The sequence below is a fragment of the Miniopterus schreibersii genome, assembly GCF_964146895.1.
Source record: "Miniopterus schreibersii genome assembly, chromosome: 9".
In the NCBI taxonomy this organism is placed as follows: Eukaryota; Metazoa; Chordata; class Mammalia; order Chiroptera; family Miniopteridae; genus Miniopterus; species Miniopterus schreibersii.
The window spans coordinates 75044675-75065791 of NC_138118.1; the positions used below are offsets into that span (position 1 = coordinate 75044675).

Sequence of the window (21117 nt, forward strand, 5' to 3'; positions counted from 1 at the left end):
TCATTCTGAATACTTCTACAAAACCGAAACATTGCCTTGGGTTTCGAGCGGGCGCAAGGAGCTGAAATCGTCAACTTTTCCACTGAGGCCTCCCCTCTCCAGCCTCAGGGAGCGAGGCCGGGGTAGGTGGGCTGACCACCTATAGCGTCACCCCAGGAGCGCACAAACCCAGCCACTTTCCTCAGCCCTGTTCAAACACCGGCCACCTCCCCACTCCCGCCGCAGCCAGTTCGCAATTGCTAAACTTGTGGCCTCTTACCTTGACACATTTCCGAAATCACTGCCAAGGGACAGCTGGCTTCTCCACGCCAAGACGCCCGCGAGGCCTAGAGAAGGTGCGCTGCTTTACATTACACCACCAACCACTTCTTGCAGGTGAGCACCCCTTGTTGGGTAGGAAAGGGAACGGGACAAGTGAAATAATGTAACGTGCTGCTCTTAGTATCAGAAGCGAACAAAGGCCAGGAATCGCGCTGGGCTCCCCGGCTCGCCGGCGGCTTTGACATTGATCGGAAGTGCGCCCTCTCGTGGCGGCTGCGCGCCTACGCCGGGCCCGAAGTCAGACCCGGGCCGGCCGCGAGCAGCAGGCTCCAGGCAGAGGCCGGCAGGGAATGTGCCCAGCCCGCTGCTAAAGAGATCTCACTTTTACATCTAAGAAATTGCTGCAAAACCCCAGCCGGGTTTATAGCGGCGCATTCCAAATATGCAAATTGGCCGGCCCCGGACGGGTTTACGACCACATTGTCACAGCCGTCGGAGGATGGGCTTTTATAGGGCTCAGAAATCAAACCCGCGCCCGCGCGCCGCCCGCCCGGGAACAGTCCTTCTGGCTAGACTCTCTCTAGCAACTTGCGAGAGACTTTGGTTAATCTTTAACCATCCCAAAGGAAATCTTTCTTTAAACCTTGGGCTTCCCGGCCCCCTCCCCCTCCCTGCCCCTCAGGAGAGTCCTTGTTCACCTCTGTCTATCAACCCAGACGTCCATCTCCAAGGAGTCTGTCCCGCTCCTCTTTGAGCTCCATTTTCCCAGTCCAGCCAGCTAGACAAACACACAAACAAATAAACAAAGCGGGGCCTGGGCCCCTCTCCAGGTTGGATCCTCTCTGCTGCTCTGGCTCTGCCTGGGAGGCCAGGGAGCGGGTGGGGTGGGGGTGGGTTGGAAACAAAAGGCTCTGGCCCCTCCGCCCTGCCCCTCAAGGTTATGGGTGAGGTCCAACTTTAAGGCAGAAGTTCAAAGGCAGGAAACAAAGAGGAAACCGGCATCTTTCTTTCCCCAAAGGGAAAGGGCGGTGTCAGCTGGGAGCTGGGGAGAAAGCACCCTTAGAGACTCCCGAGCGTCTGCTCTGTCTTTGTACCCAGACCAGTCTCCCTCTTGCTGAAGGGTTCCCCAGGGCACCCTAGAGTGGTTCCACTTCAGTCCTTCTAGTCCTGAGGTGAGGGAGCTCAGCCTGGGATCAGATCCACTCACCACCTAAGGCCCAAGGTTTTCTCCCAGGGCTGCCTCAGTCAGAGGATGAAACCCATATGCCAAGTCCTGAGATACCCATTTCCTGGGACCACCCCATTTCCCCCAAAGGACGTGGCCAGTCACCTTGGCTTCCTAACCCTGGCTTCCAGTGGAATTAAATCCTAAGCCACCTCCCCACCCCCTCGGGGGGCCTGGTAACTTGCCCCTTTCCTGTTGTGTGTAGGGGGGTGATGGGGTAGACATTTGGCAGTAAAAGGTGAGCAAGGAGAGAAATGTCACACCAGGACCCAATACTCAAGTTTCCACAGTCTTTATTTTCCTTGTGCCCTGTCGCTTGTATACATGCTGCGACATCCGCGGTGGGTGAGAACAGAGGACAGGCCAACACTCCAGTTACAAACAGAGCCACCAGACGCTTCTTAGCACAGGGAGGCAGATTCAATGGGAGGGGGCCTGGCTTTCTCAGCTGAGGTCCCCAGACACTGTTGGGCAGAACCACCACAGAGAAAACCCCCAACGCTTTCAAAATATTGCAAGAAATTAAAAAGACCATTCCCGGCACCCTTCCTGCCCCCTCTAACACCTCAAAGGAAATCAACTAATGGCAAAAAAAAAAAAAAAAAGTATTCAAACAAAATAGGTTATGGTTTCTTTATTTACAAGTCTTCTGAACACCATCCCTGTATGAAGCGTACATTCAAATATTCTTAACAGTGAGTGAGTTTAACCGTGGAACACTGTAAACAGATAGAGCCTTTAAATATTTCTTCATCATCTTTCCCCCCCTCTACATTGCATCTTTTAAAATTCGCTTTGGTTCCTGCAGGGAAATATATATATAATATAATATTTATCTTTTAAAATAATTCCAAATCACTCTTGAGCTCTTGGAAGGTCGCTGGAAGCTTCCAAGCTCAGTTCTGGGGCGTTGAAGGGTCGAGTGTGGCGCTGGAACCGGGTGTTTTAGGGAACTTGCGCCCCTCAGAGCTGGGGACCGCTGGCTAGGCCTGCTCCTCCGCTGAGCAAATCCAAGCTTCCATTAAGTGTGGCAGAGGTTTTGCCAAGCTGCCGCGCTCCACAGGCATTTCCTGCAGAGATCTAGGGGCCAGCGGCCTGGGCGCAGCCTCTTTGCTTTTTGATGCCTTCCACCTTGGGGAGTAGTCTACTCTGCAACCAGGCTTTAGGCCTGCCCGAGTGCAGACCAGGGCGAAGACCCTCATCCATCGGGAAAACTGGGTGGGCTGCAGGAGGCAAATGCTAAGAAGCTCAGGACTGAGACAGTGCGGTGAGTGGCTAGGAGGAGAGGAGAGCCACTAATGCCACTTGGAATAGGAGGGTTTCTTAATTTCCCCTCAAGGATCAGCACCCCTCTCCAAAATCCTATGCACCTCCTAGTCCAGTCGTCTTTCACATTGGCTTTGGAAAGCAGCCCCATTCTGGGCATCTAGGAATCCTCCCTCTCCTCCTGCTCCTGTCCCCAAGCTGAACTAGGTTTGGAGATTGAATAGCTTCTTGATGCAGGGGTCCTGGGGGGTGGGGTGGGCAGGCTCCAAGTGGAGGGTCCTGGGTGGGGGTCGATCTCCAGGGGGCCTGGCAGAGGGCCCAGTCCCTGATGGAGACCACACTCAGCCTGAAGCTCCGCAGTCACCAAGAATGAACCACCAGGGGTCCCAAACCATTCATTCTAGTTGGTGCACAATTCTCCGAATCCAATTATTGTTAGGAACCTTAACCACAGATGCCCAAGAGAGTCCCGGGCCACCTCCTTCGGGGCTATCTCCCTGTAGTGGCCCCTCTCTTGCACACCTCCTTTCTTCAAAAGTCACCCTGTGCCTTGACCTTGTCAAGGGCAAAATCTGCATATAATCTCATGTGTATGAAGCCCCCCACCCAATTCCAGCTGGCTGGAACCTTAGAGGAGCGGGTTGGCAGAGTAATACTGTAACCGGTCTCTGTTAATTTTTTTTTCCTTCATTCTTCTGTTTTGAAACCAGATTTTGACTTGACGATCGGTGAGGTTGAGCATACGAGACAGCTGCAGACGCTTCTCTTTGTTGATGTACACGCTGAAGAAGAACTCCCGCTCCAGCTCCCGGATCTGGTACTTGGTGTAGGGGCACCGCTTTTTTCGGGTGCGCTGGCCACCTGTGGAGGGAGGAGGAGGCGGCAGTGAGCCAGGTGTGGGGGCTCAACCCATCCCAGGGCCCCAAGTGGAGGAGAGGGGCTGGCCCCAGGGACTGGAAGCCCTGCCCAAGCCCCATCGGGGTCTCCCCAGACCCCTACCTTCAGGCTTCTGCTGTGGTCTGGGGACAGGCCGCAGGCGGAGGCTCAGCCCCGGATAAAAGCCAGCTCCCTAGACAGGCCCCCAGGGAGCTGCTCAAGCCGCCTCCAGAGCAGAAAGGAGGGCTCCTCACAGCAACAGGCGAGTTTGGGCCCGGAGGCCGCTTTGAAAGCGGCCGGGTGGGGGTTGCCGGCTGCCTCCAGCCTGGCCAGACTAAACAAACAGCCACCCGAGGACATTTCACCTTCCAGCACCTGGCGGCCGGGTCCGAGGCAGTAAAGGCGCCCCGGCCCCAGCCTTCCCCCTCCTTAACATCTGGGGCAGCTGCCGGCTCTTTGTCAGCCTGAGTCCTGGCCATCAGCTCCTGCCTCCTTGGCCAGCCTCCTGCCTCCTGAGAGGTCAGGACATGGCAGTGGAAGCCCCCCTACCCTGGGCCTTCTCTGGGCACCCCGTCGGCCCAGCCACGGTGGTCCCCCTAGGGCAGGGCCGCTTGTTCAGACAGGGTGCAGGGAAGAGGGGTCTCCCAAAGCCCCGGGCGCGCTCCACTCGCTCCCCCCTTTGGATAAAACTCCACCAGACCTACAGAAAAGAAAGAAACAAAAAAGCCACCCCGTTTTTTTGACAGACTCACAATTGTGAGCAACACGCGGTTGGACAGAGGCCGCACCTAATTGCCACCGCGCCGGAGGAACGTGGCTTCCTTTGGACCAAAAAAAAAAAAAAGGCCAACTTTGGGTTAATTTGTTTCTTTTAATATATTGCTCGAGCTAAGCGGGCTATTTTATCTGTTCAACACGCTTCTAGCGCCATCGTTAAACAGCGATGCCTTTGAATCCCGGCCGGGCCCGGAGACCGGGCGCAACACATGGTTTTTATAAAAATCTCCGGATTACCTCGCTATCAAAGGCTCCCGGAGCCCTCGCAGGGGGAATTTACAGGCGCCCACCTCCGGCTCCGCAGCCCCGAGCTGGCCCCAAGCGGGGTCGAGCCGCCGGGCCCGGGAGCTGGGAAGGGGAAGGGGGAAAGGGGAGGGCGCTTTTTTTTTTTTTTTGGCTTTTTTTTTTTTTTTTTTCCTGCAGGCAAGCCCCGGCCGGTGGGTATTTCACGGCCAATTTCAGCACTCGCCACGTGATCCCGCCTTTTATAACAAAGTTTTGTTGGGGGAAACCTAAAGGCCCTTCATAAACCTTATACGCTTATAAAACAGCATATAAAAGTTTAACAGCGGCGCGCGCGGCGCTCCAGCGCCCCTTCCATAAAGCGCGCGGCCCCGCCGGTATACGTACTGGGGCCGCCGGCCTTGTCCTCAGTGTGGCCGGAAGACGACTCGGGGCTGCTGCTGCTCTCGGGGCGCCGCCGCCGCTCCTTCTCCGCCGCCTCCCGGCAGCCGCCGGCGCCGCCGTCCGAACTTGAAGTTGCCGGCGCGCCCGTGGCCGCCGCCGCCGCCGCCCCCGCGGAGCTCGCCGCGGCCGCCGGGGGCCCCTTCTCCGCGCTCTTGTCCCCGGGGTAGTCGGCCGAGGCGAGGTTCTCCGTGGTGCCGTAGGCCGTCTCGAAAAACTGGTCGAAAGCCTGCGGCAGGACGCCGTTCCTGCCCACGGCGCTATAGAAATTGGACGAGACGGCGGGGGTGGGGTGGTGGTAGACGTTGGCCGAGCTCTTGGCCAGCACGTCGCCCGGCACGCCGGCCGCGCTGGGCGCCTGCAGGCAGTCTCTGTGCACCAGCTCCTCGGCGGAGTAGCAGTGGGCCAGGTTGCCCCGGGGGTGCCACTTAGTGGCGGGCTCAATGGCGTACTCGCGGAAGGTCACCTCGCGCACGGGTTGGACCTGGGGCAGGTTGGAAGAGTAGGAGTATGTCATTGGGCGCGAAGACGGGGTCTGGGGCAGAAAAGAAGGGAGGCTGGAGAAATCTGGACCCGAGACGTAGTAAGTACAACTTGGCAAATACATGTTAGAGGAGCAGGGACCACGCTCATCAAAATCCATCATTGGGCTACCTCGGGCGCTCCGCGGTAGCCGAGCTTAACATGATTCTCCACCGCAGCTGCCTCTTTGAAGCGGATCCGTGAAGTAGAAATTTGGAGACGTAAGCTGACGTGGAAATCTATCCGCATCCTTCGCAGGGAGGTGCTGGTCATGTGACCCGATGTTGAAATTGACAAGCTGCGAGCGGGTCCGGGCCTTTTTTTTTTTTTCCCCTTTCCTTTCCCCCCCACCCCCACCCCTCCCCGCCCGCCCTCCCCGGTTTCCTTTCTTTGTAGCTACCTCAGGGGAAGCAACAGATCGTCACTCGGTGTTCTCACCGAAAGCACGTAATCGCCGGTGTAACTCATGTTGGCTGGGGGGCCTCCCGGCGCGCGCGCGGCGAGGCTGGGGTGCGCCCGGCTGGGGCTCAGCTGCGCGGTCCCGGCCCCTCCAGCGCGCCCGGGGCGGCGAGGGAGCTCAACTCCTGCCACCCCCCGCTCCCCGGGTGAGGGACGCCCCAGGCTGCGGGCGGGGGGCCGGGCGGGAGCTCGTCGCTGCGTGTCCCGTGGAATCACTGCGCCCGGCCGCTCGCGTCCGCGCCGCGCCTCCGTCTCGCGGGCCCCCTCCCACAGCCTTGCTCCGGGAGCCACCGCGGCCCCGACCCCGGGCGGACCCCGTTCGGGGCCAGGGTTCGCAGCCGTGGATGTGCCTGCCTCGTGGCCCGCCCGATTTGCACGGTGACTTGATTACACGCTCGCATTCATGGTCACTTCCGAACCGCTTTAGTCCCTTCCGTCCCTAAACCGCCAACAACCAGGGCGGCTTCCCCCGCGGTTTGTCGGGGATCCGCAGGTCCCGGAGGGCCTTCGTCTTACCCGGGATCCACCTCCCCTTCACCCTCCCCGCGGGCCTCCGCCCCCCCACCCCCAGTCCTTGGAGGAACCCCGTCCTCCTCGCTGCCTGCCGGGGGTGCGGAGTCGCTCGGCGGAGCCGGAGGCGCGGGGGCTGCGCAGCTGCGCCCCGGTCCGCGCGCCAGCCTGGGCTTCTGCAGCTGAGGACTCGGGGAACCGTGCAGGAGAGGAGAGGCTGAGCTGCTTTGCAGGCGGTGACATCCGCGGGGTCTTCTCCTGGGTATGCTGCACCTTCGGGGGCCCGCCGGCTGCTAGTGAACTCCAGAGCTGCAGGGATGGTGGGGCAGTGAAGAGGGGCCGAGGGCGGGGAGAGGCTGAGAACCGGGTAGCACGCCTCCTCTCCTTCCAAGCAAAGCATCGGAGCCAGGGATGTGCACGGCAGAAACTCAGAAGCCTCTGCGCCTTCCCTGCCACTCATCCCACAGAAGAAACAGTGCAAAGGGAAGGGCTGTGCTTCCCAAACTCCCAGCACCGAGGGGGACCAGGCCGCCTTGAAGGGGCGACGTTTCAGATAAAGACACAGAGGCCACAGCGGCTACTGTGAGTCTAGTTTTCTTGGGAAGAAATAAAAAAAGGGGTGGTGAGAACTGCTCACCAGCCTGCAGGATCGAATGCACAATGCTTGGGGGGGTCGGAAGAAGTAGATTAGCCAGGCAGGGCTGGCAGTGGGGAGCTGGGAGCTGGGAGGGGCCCAGCCCTGAGCCCCCCCCCCCACACACCTATCTTCTTGGAAGAAGCTGGATGTCGCTGAAGCAAAGTTGAAAATGAGAAAGAATAACCTTTTCCCTTTCCCCATCCAGGAAATAGCTGAAGGTATTTATATATCTTGGGGAGATTTAGAGTATAAACTCTAAGATCTTTGGTATTTAAGTGTCAACATCGATTTATTTATTTATTGCTGAGCTGACCGTAACTGACTCAATAACAAATCTAATCATGTATCGCGCTGGAAAAGGAATATTCTCATTATGTATTTTCTCCAAATGATGGCTCCACATTGCATCTGAATGCCCGCTGTAAATATCAATAATATCGAGTAATTACTCAGTAGTGGAGTAAACTAATTTATTAGCGTTAATGTTTATGTGGCTCCTACTCCCCTCCTTTACAAGGGTAGCTTATCACAAATCATGCTACTCCGACACATCGGTTTAATGAACTCTTTATTTGGGGTTTGCTGCAAGAACGTTCATGCTCCTCGAATCTCTGAGAGCTGAACTCGAAATTATTTGTGCATCTTCAGCTTGACATATTTGCCCACTGTGGCTTGTGCAGAGGACGGTAACAGTGTGAGGAAAGAGGTCTGGTGGGAAGGAAGGTTGTTGGGGAAGGGTAGCCGGAGACCTCCTAAAGCTGGAAATTACAATTATGGGATTGCCCTGCAGCGGGAGAAAAAAAGAAAAAGAAAAAAAACCACCACCAAAAAACTTCGATTTTCAGCAGCGACCAGCAAGGCAAAATATTTATTTCTCTACAGTGTCTCTTTCTTGGAGACGGACTGTGAAAGCCAGAAGGAGAGGGGTTTGAGGAGCAGGAGTTGAGCCAGTCTCTGGCTTGATTTTGGCTCTCCCAAACTCTCTCCCAACAGCCCACCCAGTCCCCGCCACCCCCACCCGGGAACAAAAGGAATGCATGAGGGGCTTCAGGGACTGTGCAGTAACAAAGGCGCCACCATCGCGGGGCTTGCCCCGCCCCTGGGTGAAGGCAAACAAATTCTTGCACTTGTATTAGGGCTTTTAAGACTATAATTGAACCCGGGGGCGTCTAGGGGAACCGAAAACAGCTCTAGACAGACCTGGGGTTTTATAGCAGTTTTGGCAGTCAACTTCAGCTTGTGCCTGAGCAGACCGGCTGTGGTGGCCCGCCAGCGGGGGACGCCAGGCTGCCTCCCCAGCTGCTTGCAGCCCCTCTTCTAATTAGACCGGTTTTCCCCTTGGTGCCAGGGAGAAGGGGTCCCCACAGAAAGGTCGGTGTGGGGATGTGCTCTGTTCCGCATAGCCAACGCCTCCTGTGTCCTTGAGAGACAAGGCGAGAGGGTGCCGGCAGGTCTGGATCCCTTGGGTGTCTGCAGGGAGACAAAGGCGAATTCCCGAGGAGAGGCTGGAGCAGAGGAAGGCGCTCCGGGAGCGGCCGGCAGGGCAATGCGAAGGGCTGTACAGAAGCGGGGTGCCGGGTGGGACTTGTAGTCTGGAAGGGGGCGTGTGGGGGCGCTGCGGCGAAGATGGATGAAAGCTAAGGCTTTTGATGCCACGAGAAGGGAAAATGCCTGGAGTGGTGAACGCTCTGGTTCCCCAGCAGGGACGGGAGGAGGTTCTCCGATCCCCCTAGGCAGTGCACTGTTCCCAGCTGTGACCGCTCCCGCCCCTCTTGCCCAGGACATCCTGACCGTGTGAATGTTTGGGGGGCTGCTGGTGGTGTGTGAGGGTGGGCGCAGCTCAGAGGATGAGACCAAATCTTGGGGGAGCAGGGGAGGCAGAGCTGCCGGGTTTTGACTTTGCTCCGAGCCTAATTGACTCTTCCGCTTCGTAGGAGGCCCAACAGCAGAGCTGAGCCCACCCGGCTCAGGGGAAGACCGTCGGGGGCTAAGGCCGCCCTGGAAGTCCAAGTACGAGCTGTGTTTCTTGAAGAGGCTGAGCCGGGCAAGGCTGTGACATTGGCCCTGGAGACTGGTTTCCCACGAGCTGTTCTTTTTCAAGAGCTCCACGGCGCGGGGCCATCCCCAGAAAACAGTCCTCAGCGTGCATTTCCTTTTAGCGTCAACACGGAGCCCCACGGCAGCAAATGAATGCAAGAGGCCAAAAATGTTTTGGAGGAAGAAAAACAAAGGCAGGAAGTGGCGGCCGACTGACGGTGCGTGTGTGTCAGCGGAGCAGGGAGGGAGCCGTTTCAGTCTCCTCTCGTTGTTTTTCCAAACTTCTCTTCTTGTTGTTTTTCCAAACTTCAAGGTCTAGGCAGCCCTCGCGGGGCCGGCCCCGTCGCTCCCCGCGCAGCGTTTGGAGATGGCCACCCGGAGAGGAGAAGCCTGGCGCCCGCACCAAGCTCGTCAGGCGGAAATGGCTAACGAGGAGATTGGCTCTGCAAAGCAGACCTGGCCTTTCCAAGGCTTCGTTTAATTTGGCCCTAAAGTTGGAGGGGGGAGCTGGGGGTTCTGCAGCGCCTCCGGACCCTCCTCGGGCGGGCTGCGTGCGCCCTGGCAGTGCCGGGACGAATCGTGCGCCCCGCGCTCCACGCGCCTTCGTAGGCGGGATATCGGAATAAAGTGTGTCCAGGTGCTTCTGCCCAGCACTGCCGCCTCCGCTTCTTCTTGCAGCCGACGGGCCTGGGCAGCAGCTGGAGGGCGGTTACTGGCGGTGCCTGGGGTTGGGTAGCCTCGGCGTGCGCGCGCGGTCAGTGCGCACCGGGGCGATGTGAGGCCTTTTCGCCGGGACTGTGGTGCTGGGGGTTTTTCCAGCACAGTCGTTCGAGGGACCTGAGCCCAAAAGACTGTCACATGATAGGCGGCTTAACACCCGCTCACTCCCAGGGAGAACAGAGCTGGGCGCAGGGAGCACCTCCCGGCTCCGGTGTTCCCCACCCCAGAGGCCCCTGCTGCTAGGATGCCCTCCTCATTCCCTGGAGCTGGCTCGGGCGCAGGCAGTGGTTCATTGTCCTCCAAATCTGAGAATCCAAAATGCCCAGTGCCTGCCCTTGCAACCCGGTGACTGCCCAGTGTACAGTCCATGGTGTGAACGCCAATACCAGGCTGCCCACTCACCCCATTCCCTCCCTCGCTGGTCCTGTCTCCTTGCAGCTACTGCTCCAGTCTCCAGCCCAGCTTCTTTCCAGCCCCGTTTCCCCCTCTTCAGCCTCCGGCCTCTGCTGATGCCTCTCATAGGCTGAACAAGAACTGAGGTGCCACTGGAGGGCACCCAGCACTCAAGCACAGAGAAAGGGGGCTGTTAGGTTCCTGACTCTCAGTTCAGGCCTCCACCAGGAGTCGGAACTGGGTTTCTCACCTTTTTCTGAACACTCCATTCCAAGGCCCTACCCTGTCCTTTTTCTCCTGCCCCCCGCCCCCTTCTCACCAGCACTTCTGCCTTCTCTTCTTGGGACCCAGCTTCTGCTTTTCTAGGCCCAGCAATCCTGGATGGTAGCCGGCCTGGGAGGAGTCAGGCCCACTTGGCAGACAGAAACTCTCTCCCAAAGATCTATGGTCACTTATCTGTGGATCACTTACTTACGGCACCATTTTCCCCCCTCTTCTTGCTGGTCTGAGTCTCTACCGTCTTCTCTCCTTATATGTCACACCCGTTTCTAGAAAGCTACAGAGAAGACTATGTCAACCCTGGTGACCGTACTGCATGCAGGTGCAAGAGCCAGCTGGAGGACCCAGGGTGCAAATGGCCATAGAACACTTTGGGGGGGGCGTTGTTCTGTTCCGAGGCCAGGCCTCCACTAAGCTCTCTCCTCCCCAGTGGGAGGTATCCTGGAGGTACCTCAGTGCTCCACAGTGAGCCTGGGAAACGGGTTCTCAGTCTATCAGCAGATCAGAGCCAATCTATCATTTCCAGGTGCTGTCCCGAGGCGGTGCTGAGGCTGAGATTAAATATCAGGAGACTCCCTTCTGTCACGGCTAGGTGGAGGCAGGGGTTAACTTATCCCCTTGGCCTGGCAAGGTACCCACCCGTCCACAAGCTCCTCTACTCTCCCCAAAAGCATGGGGAACAGGTAATGCCTGGAACTTGACCTTCTGGTTGGTTCTGACCCACAGACTCAATCATCAGAGGTCCCTAAATATGTAAAGTCCACATCCCCTGGCGTCTGTGGGGTGGGGCATAGGGCTCACTGAAAATCTCGGACCCCCAAACAATCTGGTGATTATTTAGTTTAGTGGGTTCAAACTGATGGGAGGAAGAGGGTTACTTTCTTTGAGAAGAACTATTAGTTTTATTGTGTGTACTCATCAGAGATTTTTCCCCCCTACCAAGTGGGAACAAATGAGTGGGGGGGAACTTTGAAGGGCAAAGCCCCGGTTCTCAGTGTCTGTCTTCCAGTTTCCCTGCAACTTCGGCCCAAACGGGTTTCCCCAGCCGATTGTGTCTGCAATAAAGGGGACAAATGAGGGTGGCCCAACCAGAAGGTCAGCTCTGGCCCTGGGGTCTCTGTCCCCACAGTTGTAGCCTACAGGAAACCCCTGTGCTCTTGGGGACTGTTCCTGAGGCTCCTCTGTTTCTACTCAGCCACAATTCATGGTTCATATTCCAGACTTGAGAGGGGTGAGCCCCTGTCCAGTCCAAACCTGCCCTAAGAGTCTCTGCCACATGCCCTGCAAGGCAGCTCTGTGGTGGTACCCATCCACAGGAAATCTCTCCAGTAGCTGGTATCCCCACAAGGCCCTGCTCCACCGTGCAGCCCAAGGGATAAAGTCCAGCTTTTCGGTTTTCTGGGGGGCGGGGGGGGGAGTAACAAAAATCTTTGATTCACCTGGAGCAATAATAAGTGGCAGATCTGGTTTACGGAATTTGTTGATCACTGGTCCTGATGTGGTGACCTGCTGCCAGCAGGCCATGGGCAGAGGGAAGCCCCCTACCCCCCCCCAGAACACAGTGAGGGGGTTCTTGGAGCCTGGGACCAGGGATTTTTATCTTTGGCAGAATGCACCTCACGTCTCGGCCCAGATTTTAGGCAGGAAAGGAAGGGCATCAAAAATCTCACCAAAAGGCCTGCCACACACTGAGGGAGCCAGCAGGCCTGGACTCAGGGACCTGGGGAAAGGCTCCCAGGGGGTCCTTGCTCCCTCATCTTATTTTGGGCCCAGTTGACCCCCTGGCCTTACCCCGTCCCTTGTTTCTATGGGAGTTAGGGATTCAGAACTCGGATCCAGCCGCCTTCGGTCTGGTCCGTCCACCTTGCAGGCACTGCCGCCTCTCAGCAGCGCAAGGCCTCGCGGACTCCTGGACCCTGCTCTTCCAGGACTGGATGGTGGCACAGCCTGGGCCATCCCTGGCTGCGGGGACTTTTCCATAGGGCTGGCGGCCATGGAATCAGACACTAAGAAAGCGCCCCTGCTCCCGGTCCTGGAGCCCAGGCTATCAGAACCTGCTTGCCGCTGGCCAATCGCGCGCCCCGTGCCTTCCTGCGGCAGCCGCCGCCGAGACCGGCCCTGACCGTGGAGGCGGTGGCGGCGCGGAGGACTTGACCTTTGCGGCCGGCGGGGAGGTCGCTCTTTGAGCCGGAGGGAGGGGGGTTCGGCCGTCTCCAGCATCTCCCACCCAATAGCAGCCGGGACCACCCTCCCCTGCAGCACCGCTCGCCCCTATTCCCCCCTCCACTTCGTGCAGGGTCCGCAGACCCTCAGCCTGAACAAAGCCCCCAGCAGTGCTCTCGCCACCTCCTTTTCGAGCTCTCGTCCCCAACTGCCCTAGGCCAAAAGGCTCGGAGTTAAAGCCAAGCCGGCCAAGGCCCTCCCCAGGGTGCTCTTCCCTCGCTTGACCCCAGCCGCCCTCAGCCAGCGGCCAGGGACTGTTGTGGGTGCCAATCGGGGCCCTGGCCGTGCCAAGTGCGCGCGCCGGGTCCCGCCTCGGGCTGCGGGCGGCGCCGGGCCGAGCGGAGCGCGCAGAGGCGCGGGGCGCGGCGAGGCCCGCGGCTGCGTCCCGGCCCAGGCGGAGCCCGCGGCTGCCCGCGCGCCAGGGTTTGGCCGCTCGGGTCCGCGGCGTGGCCCTGCGTGCCCAGCTCGCTCTCCGCGCCCGGGGCTCTCACCCCACCTCTCGGCCCGGGGCTCGGAAAACGGAAGCATTTGGTAGAGAAAAACACGGTTTCTTTTCAGTCGGTCTCAGAACCCCTTTTAGAGAAAATGCTCCTGTCAAGTTTTATTTCCCGTTGCAAACCACCTTCCACGCTGCCAAGAATTAAGACCCGGAGAGATTAAATACCCGATTCTTCTCTTGGGGAGGGAGGGAGGGAGGGGCGGGGCGGAGAAGGGGGCACCCGCACGAAACCTTCGTTTCCATCGGCTTGGCCTCATCAAAGAACGCGTGGCCCGGCCCGCGAAGGCCCGCGCGAGCGGCGCTGACGTCAGCCTGCAGCTGCGGGCGACTCCCCAGCGCCGGTGCCCCGCGCCCCCGAGTGCGCCCGGCGCGGGCCTGGGGGTCCAGGGCCTGGGCCTCGGCCTGCGTCCCGCCGCGCGCCCGCCAGCCCTACGCGAGGCCGAGGCCGGCTCTGCAGGGCCTGCGCCTCCATTTTGAGCAGAGGGCTCCCGGACAAGCGTGGAGGGGTTTGCGCCTCGCCTCTGGCCCCGAGGGGCGGGACGCCAGGCGGCTCCTGGTCCGCAGCGGCGCCTCTCCCGCCGGCCCGCGTCCCCGCACCCGGGGACGCCCCGCGCCGCCGCCCGCCCGCCCAGGCGGGACCGTCTCAGGGGCGCCCTCCTCGCCGGGGTGGGTGCCCGGTGGATCCGGCTCTTCAGCGGCGCGACGGGGCCGCGCAGAAAGGAAATCAACGGTGGCAAGGCCTTGAGTGCGTTAACCGAGCCATCTTTCGGCGCCAGCGTCTCTTTTCTCCCCTTTCAAATCCAATTTAAAATAGCAAACAGCTTTTAGGCCTTCGAGGCGCTGGGCAGACGCGCGAGGGTTGAAGCAGCCCCACCGGAAAGTGGGTATTTCCATGCGGGGGGAAGCCGCCTGTGACTCACCCGGCGGCGCAGCCGAGGAAAACCTAGTGTGCGCCTGTCCCCAAACCTTGGCAAAAATCTCTGCGGGCCTCCTGGGTAACGCTCCAGTTCTGCTCATGAAAAATGGGACGTGTGCGGCTCGCTGCATGTTTCTCGGATTCTCCAGGTCCTGGGCCGCTGACACGCATTCGATCAACTTGAAAGGAACGCGCATAAATCAGCGAGCGCCCACCGGCTCCTCCGCAACTCCGGAGGCGGGCTCTGCGCCCACCGAGTCCAAGGCCGCGCAGTCCCGGGGCGGCCTCCGCTCGGCTCCGAGGCTCGGGAATTCGACGGGAGGACCGGCGAGGCCGCATCTTCACCAGACGCGCTCAGCGGGGCGTCAGCCGCACCCACGCTACGCGGTGAAACCGTGTCACCACCCGCGCACGCACTAGCACCCTCAGCTGAATGGCGCTGCCCCGTACTTTTTAAGAAAACATTTCAACTAGGTTAAAATTTTCTAAAAGAATAATTTTCTCTCCCCCCTCTTTCTTTCTTAAATTTTTTTTTCTCTTAAAAAAAAAAAACAAACAAAGAAAAAACCCCACACAATTTAAATGCATGGCATCAGCTCTGCATCAGGCATAAATAGCAGTGAAATGAAAAATGACATTTTACAATCAGCCACTTAAAATACCTTAATAAATTTGACAGTATTAAGAGCAGATGAAAAAAGTAGCAGTCCCCCCCTCCTAAATTCCATATTTACAATTCTCTAATGGCAACATGACAGGCCATTACAGGATTTAAAATCTTCGCTAGTTTAATAAATGAAAATGGTGTCTAGTTTGCATGCTTACAATGTCTTATTCAGAAAGTTTCCCTTTTTTAAAAAAATATACTCAAATCAGCCATTCAACAACACTCTCCCAGTGTTTGGCATTACCCTTCCTTACGGTGGCTGGCGTCCTCCTGGATGTCTTTTATTCTAAAGGTTTAGACTAATTGATTTGGGGGCATTAGGGAGCCATCACAATCCATGCTTACTTCAGGCTGTCTGGTAGATCCAAGGGAATTTTAAATAAGAGGGGAGTTAGGTAAGATCAACATTATAAACAACCATTTTAGAATCAAGAGGGGGAACTAAAAAAAACAACAGCAAAACAACACTCTGAAATATCTTCTGTCATTAGTTTCAAAAACTGCAGAGAGAGAGAGAAAAAAAAATAACTACTTTACCCAGAGTTCCTGCAGTGGCGATGGCTTGTGAAAGGGGCGGTATCCCGCTGCAGAGCTGCAGTTGGCCTCCTTCCTAGGCCTGAGGCTCAGAATATTTCTTACATCTAAAGAAAAATATCCTCGTCAACAGAAGAGTCCCCTTTGGAGCTGTTCATAATCACGCAGTTTGATCCAGTTTTGAGGGGATTTTCCCACCTCTTTCAACATTTTGGGTGAAGTCTGTTACGTTGGAACGATGGCGGCTCCTTCAGAAATGGAGTGCTGTGGCACAAGGCGTGGGGAGGTTGATCCGAACGAAGCATCATTTTCATTTGTCTCCACACGTAAAGATCTCGGGGCAGCAACATTTGATTGCACCTCACAAGGCCGTTCCGTTTGTCTGTCTCAAGACCGTGCCGTTTTTGAGACAGCCTTAGGGATTCTATAATTGTCCATCTATAAACAAGCTCTACATCTTCAGGTCGGAGAGGTTTCCATCGGGTTTGAAACCAACCAGTATTATTTTCCCTTAAAATGATGAATACGAGTCTTCTGGTCACAGTGACTTTCCTCTGACATAAAGATAAAATTAACCTCATCTCAAAATTCTGCATCATAAGGCTCCTGGTTCCACCAACATTGCAATACATATGTGCATAGCATGGATTCTACAAAAACATGTTACCCTAGGTGTCTATTAAATATATAAACATACATATGTATTATTTATGACTCTAAACACAGCCCTGATTTGTTGTTAGGGGGTCACTAAGTAGTAAATATAATACTTAATATTATTATAGTTTTGATGGTGGTTGTTAATATTAAATGTATATATTTCTTCCACAAATCAAATGGCAACTCCGCAAACATCAATATAAGATTGCACACCACCCAGGAGCAGCACTCAGGTCTGAGCTATCCAGGATAAGTCTCCTTCTGCATCTATATCACGGTCATTTTGTAGATAATGAGATCTTTAAGCTCTCCACACTGACCCTCTGAAGAGGTGGGTTTCTTTGAATTTCTGAAATGTAACTCTAGAACTCTAGGGTTAGCGAGGCATCTGAAACTTTTTATTTGCCGTACAGACTCCCCTATAGCTCTAATGAGGATGGTAGACCACCTTGGAGGGCGAGGCCGGGAAAGAATGGTTACTTAAGAACACCTCTTAGATTGTTACAAAAATGTACAGCTTTAGAGGAGATCTGCAGAAGTCTGATGCAGAGCAAGTCACTATGAAAACGAAATTGAACTTGGCCATGAAAGGAGCAAAACTTCATCACGTAAAGTACATTTTGTACCTCAGCTCTAGAAATCACCTTAAATTACAACTTCTCAGGTCATCAGTAATTAATGATACTGTGTATCTGTACAGATTCTACAAACATATATATACAAGCACACACAAGCACTGATATGCATATATGTATACACATATATGATATATATTCACATATGTACAGGCACATGTATAACTTACATATATTCAAATTTACTCCATCTGGAGCCAAAGAAATGAGTACTAAATCTCTAAGGAGTCAAGAAGGTAAGACCTTTCTTTTGATTCCCTTGAAGTTGAAGAATTACAAGGAAGCTTGTCAACGCGAGGTGGCGCCCTTGATCTACTAATCCAGCCGAGGCCAATTCATGAGCTGTCAAAAGTCAAGGTCACAAATTGTCTTTTTTCGTCAAGGTCAAGGTTTAAGGCCTTTCCTAGTCCTGCCATTTCAACAAATATCAAAACCTGCCCTCTCAGACGCATGCAGACCCAACAGCAGATTTTAAAATACGACGGCCTGGGCATCGCTGATACTAAACAACTGGTTTTCATTTTCGGCAGGGAGCCTGAGAATTTATACTCTCTCTTCCTCGTTTCTTTTTCTTCCTCTTCAGCATACCTGACATTTTAACCTTTTTGAAGCACTTTCTGAAATTTTTAGGATTTTAGTGATGAGGGATTTCTCCCCTTGCTTAAAAAATTTGTAGGAAAAAAAAAAAAAAAAGCTAAATAATAATAGAAAAGCATGGTCCTCGGTTTGTGTAGGACAAACCTGCTCCTTTTATTTCTGTGCAGTGCACGTTTAGCCTGGGAAAATAATGACTATTTCCTTCAGATTTTAATGGCAGTGACTATTTTATTAACATAATTAACACCACTATAGCACTATCTACAGGTCTAAGGGTTGTTTTTTGTTTTTTTGTTTTTTAATTATTATTCTTAGTAGAAATATTTGGAAAGCAGGTGCACAAATACATTTTCACAGTGTGCTGAATGTCTTTATTTACAAGATAGCATTTTATAGTGAGTATGAACAAAATGAATGTGCTGACTGAAATAACTGCTTGATTAAAAATGTGCTGTGAAGAGGAATGCCTAAACTTTCTAATGCAGCCTCCTAACGCAATAAACAAGGAAAAATAGGAATCCCTTAACAGATCAAAATATAGAATGTAAACCTCTCAGCGTTTCGGGGTAATGGATTTTCGTTCTGAGTTTTCTATAAAACAAGAAAATAAAAGTGATTTCTCCCGCAATATGTTTAGTAAATATTGGAAAAGAGCAATGTAAGTGAAAATTTAATTGTATTTAAACCGAAGTCCACCATGTTAGGGTGGCACCTCTCAGGAGAGCTGATATAAAGTGAATTCTGTGGATCGTCTGATGCTTTGAATATTTTAAAAAATAATATCAAATCCTTTGGAAAGTAAATTATATCGGGGCAGAAAACATAGTCCAAGTGCCACAAAATATGCTTGTTATAAGCAAATAAAAATTATCAGAAGGACATCCTCAACCTGGGGTTCCCTTGTAGCCTCAAAGGCTCAGCTGGTTGTACTCCTCCCAAGACAAATGATCCTTGGAAGAGCTTTCTCTCCCTATCTCCCTTCACAGAAAATAGTCCAGAAAAAAAAAAAATCATTATTTCAGTACCTTCTTCTCTTTCCCCCTCTAAATCTAAATACAGGACATGTTCTGCAGAATATACAACAACGGTAGGGTTTTAACTAAGATTTACCTGAGCAGTCACTTAACATGCAAAGGGGATGGCCATGGGGAAGGGTGGGCAGATGTTTACAACAGCCTCTTGCTTTTGTCATCAGTTTTCGGATTATTACCATATAACATAATGTCCTAAAATATAACGGTCACATAAATACTTACAAGATTTCAGTAAATGCGTAACTTATCTGAAACTGCGTACTTAGGGGTTGACATTTGACACCAGAGTTTGTCATTTAATGGTCTGGTGGGGTTGGCGGAAGAACTGGCAGTCTTTACCATTTCTTAACGTTTTAAAATAGTTGATTCCACCAAGGAGAAAGAGTCTCCCCCCTCAGGAAAGCAAAATGCCAGTGTCTCTCTCTTTCTCGTTTCCGTTCTTCAGTTATTATTAAGCGCTATAACCATGATCTGGGTAAAGCAGAGAGTCCCGCGAAGCATTTCTTCAAGTTCCTTCTTTCTCCGCTTTTAATCCATTAACTAGTGGTCTTCAGTTTGTTGATGACTTTTTTCTCTTTGACCCTCCTGTTCTGGAACCAGATTGTCACCTGCCGCTCGGAGAGATTCGTGGTGGCTGAGATACGCCTCCGTTTGTCCTTGGTAATGAACTTATTCGTGGCGTATTCCCGTTCGAGTTCTTTCAACTGCACCTTGGTGTAAGGGACGCGCTTCTTCCTACCCCGCCTGTAGGAGCTGGCGTCTGAGGGGTGAGACACCACGTCTGCAAGACAGGCAAGAAGACAAGTTACACGCGGACCGGCCCCAGGACAGGCCCAGGGCGCAGGCTGGATCCGAGCGGGCCGCCTGGCAGCAGCGCCCGGCTACTCTTTGCCACGTTCTGCAAAACCCAGCCTTTTTGCCCAAACCTGGAGGGTCGGTGGGGGACAGCGATTGGTTCTGCACTGAAATGAAATCAGCCAGGGCGCCCATGGCCATCCCAGCCGGGCGCTCCCGGCCGCCTGGCCTAGCGGCCCGCGCCTCAGCTCGGTGCCCAGCTCCTCTCCGCGTCCCCGACCCCTCACACCTGACGCTTCTGCCATGAAGCCACGTCTGAGAGAGCGAACACTGGCAATTTAATAAACCGTTTCCAGGTCAATTTCCCAGCCTTAAGTCGATGTCAAGGGCCGGGGAGGGCGGGGCACAGAGTGAGAAGGAAGCCGGCCAGGGTCCCAGCAAGTTATTCCAGCCTCGCCTCACCCAGGGGCAGCCGGGAGCTAGCCCGACCCGAGGGCAGGACGGGCGGCGCCGGTCGGCAGGTCGGGCTCCAGGGCTGCAGCGCCACTAGGGCAGGGCAGGGCAGGGCAGGGCAGGGCAGGGCAGGGCAGGGCAGGGCGAGACGGCGGAGGGGTACCGGGGCGACCCGGGGCGAGCGGAGGAGAAGCCGGAGCGGAGCCGCAGGACCGGAGCTGAGGAGGGGGGCGCCATTTACCCGGCAGAGTGGACTTCCAGAGGTGGGGAGGCTGCGCCTGCTCTTTGGGGCAGTACATTTGGCCGTTCCAGCCGTTGGGCAGCGCCCAGGGCTGGTAGCTTTCCATGGGGAGCCCCAGGGGCTCGTGGCGCGACTCGCCGGGGCCCCCGAGGCCGGGCACCACCGGCATATCCAGGTAGCCAGGCACCGGCTGGTGGTGGTGGTAAGGCCCCGGCGCGTAGCCCTGGTGGTAGAAGGCGAACTCCTTGGCGCGGGAGCTGAACTCCTCCGCCGCGGGCCCGGCGGTGTCCATGTACTTGTCCGCGAAGGCGGCGGCGGCCGAGGCGGGCTGCGCGCACGACTTGATGGCGTTGGGGTGCGGGCCCATTCGCGCGCAGGGGTAGTAGCCGCTGCCGAAGTAGCCGTAGGGCAGCGCCGCGGGCCCCGACGAGCTCTGCGCCGCCGCCGAGCAGGGGCTGCACTGCTTGGCCGCCTCGGCGCCCGCCGGGCCCGCCGGGCCGGGCCCTCCCGAGGACGACGCCGCGGCGGCCGCGGCGGCGGCGGCGGCGGCGGCGGCGGCGGCGGCGGCGGCCGACGGGGGCGCCTCCCCGGGCGCGCTGCTGTAGGCGGCGGCGGCGCCGGGCGCCAAGGGCGCCGGGTGCGCCATCAGGTTGCGGCACTGGTTGGCCGCCGCCGCCGCCGCCGCCGCGGCCGCCGCCGCCACCGAGAAGTTGCCCCCCGCGGCCGCGGCGGCCGGGTGGGGGAAGCCCCCGCCCCCGGCCCCGGCCGCCGCCGCCGCCGCGGCCGCCGCCGCCGCCGCCGCCGCCCCTTCCATGTTCTTGTTGAGCTCGTCGGCCACGAGGCCGCCGCCGTTGTCGTAGAGGAACATGACGGTGGGCTCGATCCAGCGGGGGTGGAGGAGCACGGAGGCTGTCATAGCCCGAGCCGCATGGAGAAGACCCCAGTGGCGCTGTTTTAAAAAGCCCCCAAGAAGTGAAGAGCGCGCCGCGCGGGGCCGGGGCCCGAGCGAGGGGGGCGGATCGCGCCCCGCGGGGTCGCGCCAGGCGGCCGCCCATTGGCCCGCCCCCCCCGCTCCGCCCACAGCGTATGCAAAGCGGGCGGCTCCGGCCCGGGCTCCTCGCCGGCACCCGCGGTCCCCGCCGCCGCCCCCGAGGTCCCCAGCGCCGCGCCCGCCGGGAGGCCGCGCACCGTCCGCCCGGGGAGAGGCGGGGGCGCGG

General features: G+C 56.3%; 4 protein-coding genes and 1 long non-coding RNA gene across 14 annotated transcripts in view; 1 reads left to right on the forward strand and 4 right to left on the reverse strand.

The window, feature by feature from the left end:
- HOXA10 (homeobox A10) overlaps positions 1–344 on the reverse strand; it is a 9108-nt gene extending 8764 nt beyond the window's left edge. The window contains exon 1 of the mRNA XM_081146665.1: positions 260–344. Within this exon, the coding sequence (XP_081002791.1) occupies positions 260–269 (10 nt within the window). The 5' untranslated portion in view covers positions 270–344. The remainder of the gene's footprint in view (positions 1–259) is intronic.
- Positions 1–350, reverse strand: part of HOXA9 (homeobox A9) — a 17265-nt gene extending 16915 nt beyond the window's left edge. Inside the window, exon 1 of the mRNA XM_081146675.1 lies at positions 260–350. Coding sequence (XP_081002801.1) covers positions 260–269 — 10 coding nt within the window. The 5' untranslated portion in view covers positions 270–350. The remainder of the gene's footprint in view (positions 1–259) is intronic.
- On the forward strand, positions 288–12061 carry LOC308561473. 7 transcript variants are annotated; one of them, XR_013999502.1, is made up of 3 exons: positions 288–375; positions 3463–3600; positions 9152–12061. It is a non-coding gene; the product is annotated as an uncharacterized lncRNA (long non-coding RNA). The 7 variants fall into 7 exon arrangements; XR_013999503.1 differs by lacking the exons at positions 288–375; positions 3463–3600 and adding exons at positions 5583–5672; positions 5791–5919; XR_013999504.1 differs by lacking the exons at positions 288–375; positions 3463–3600 and adding exons at positions 6630–6842; positions 6973–7162.
- HOXA11 (homeobox A11) lies at positions 1763–5797 on the reverse strand. Its single transcript, XM_081146672.1, has 2 exons — positions 5036–5797; positions 1763–3613 (listed from the first exon to the last, which is right to left on the reverse strand). Exons 1-2 carry the CDS (start codon positions 5733–5735, stop codon positions 3381–3383), a joined length of 933 nt encoding a protein of 310 aa, XP_081002798.1. The 5' UTR covers positions 5736–5797; the 3' UTR covers positions 1763–3380.
- Positions 12062–14114: 2053 nt separating the features above from the next.
- HOXA13 (homeobox A13) lies at positions 14115–21019 on the reverse strand. 4 transcript variants are annotated; one of them, XM_081146667.1, is made up of 5 exons: positions 19901–21019; positions 16951–19192; positions 15684–16039; positions 15489–15592; positions 14115–14733 (listed from the first exon to the last, which is right to left on the reverse strand). In XM_081146667.1, exons 1-2 carry the CDS (start codon positions 20814–20816, stop codon positions 18948–18950), a joined length of 1161 nt encoding a protein of 386 aa, XP_081002793.1. In that variant the 5' UTR covers positions 20817–21019; the 3' UTR covers positions 14115–14733; positions 15489–15592; positions 15684–16039; positions 16951–18947. The 4 variants fall into 4 exon arrangements, with proteins under 4 accessions (XP_081002793.1, XP_081002794.1, XP_081002792.1 ...); XM_081146668.1 differs by lacking the exon at positions 14115–14733 and having other exon boundaries at positions 14809–15592; positions 18634–19192; XM_081146666.1 differs by lacking the exon at positions 14115–14733 and having other exon boundaries at positions 14809–15592.
- Between the last annotated feature and the right edge of the window lie 98 nt (positions 21020–21117).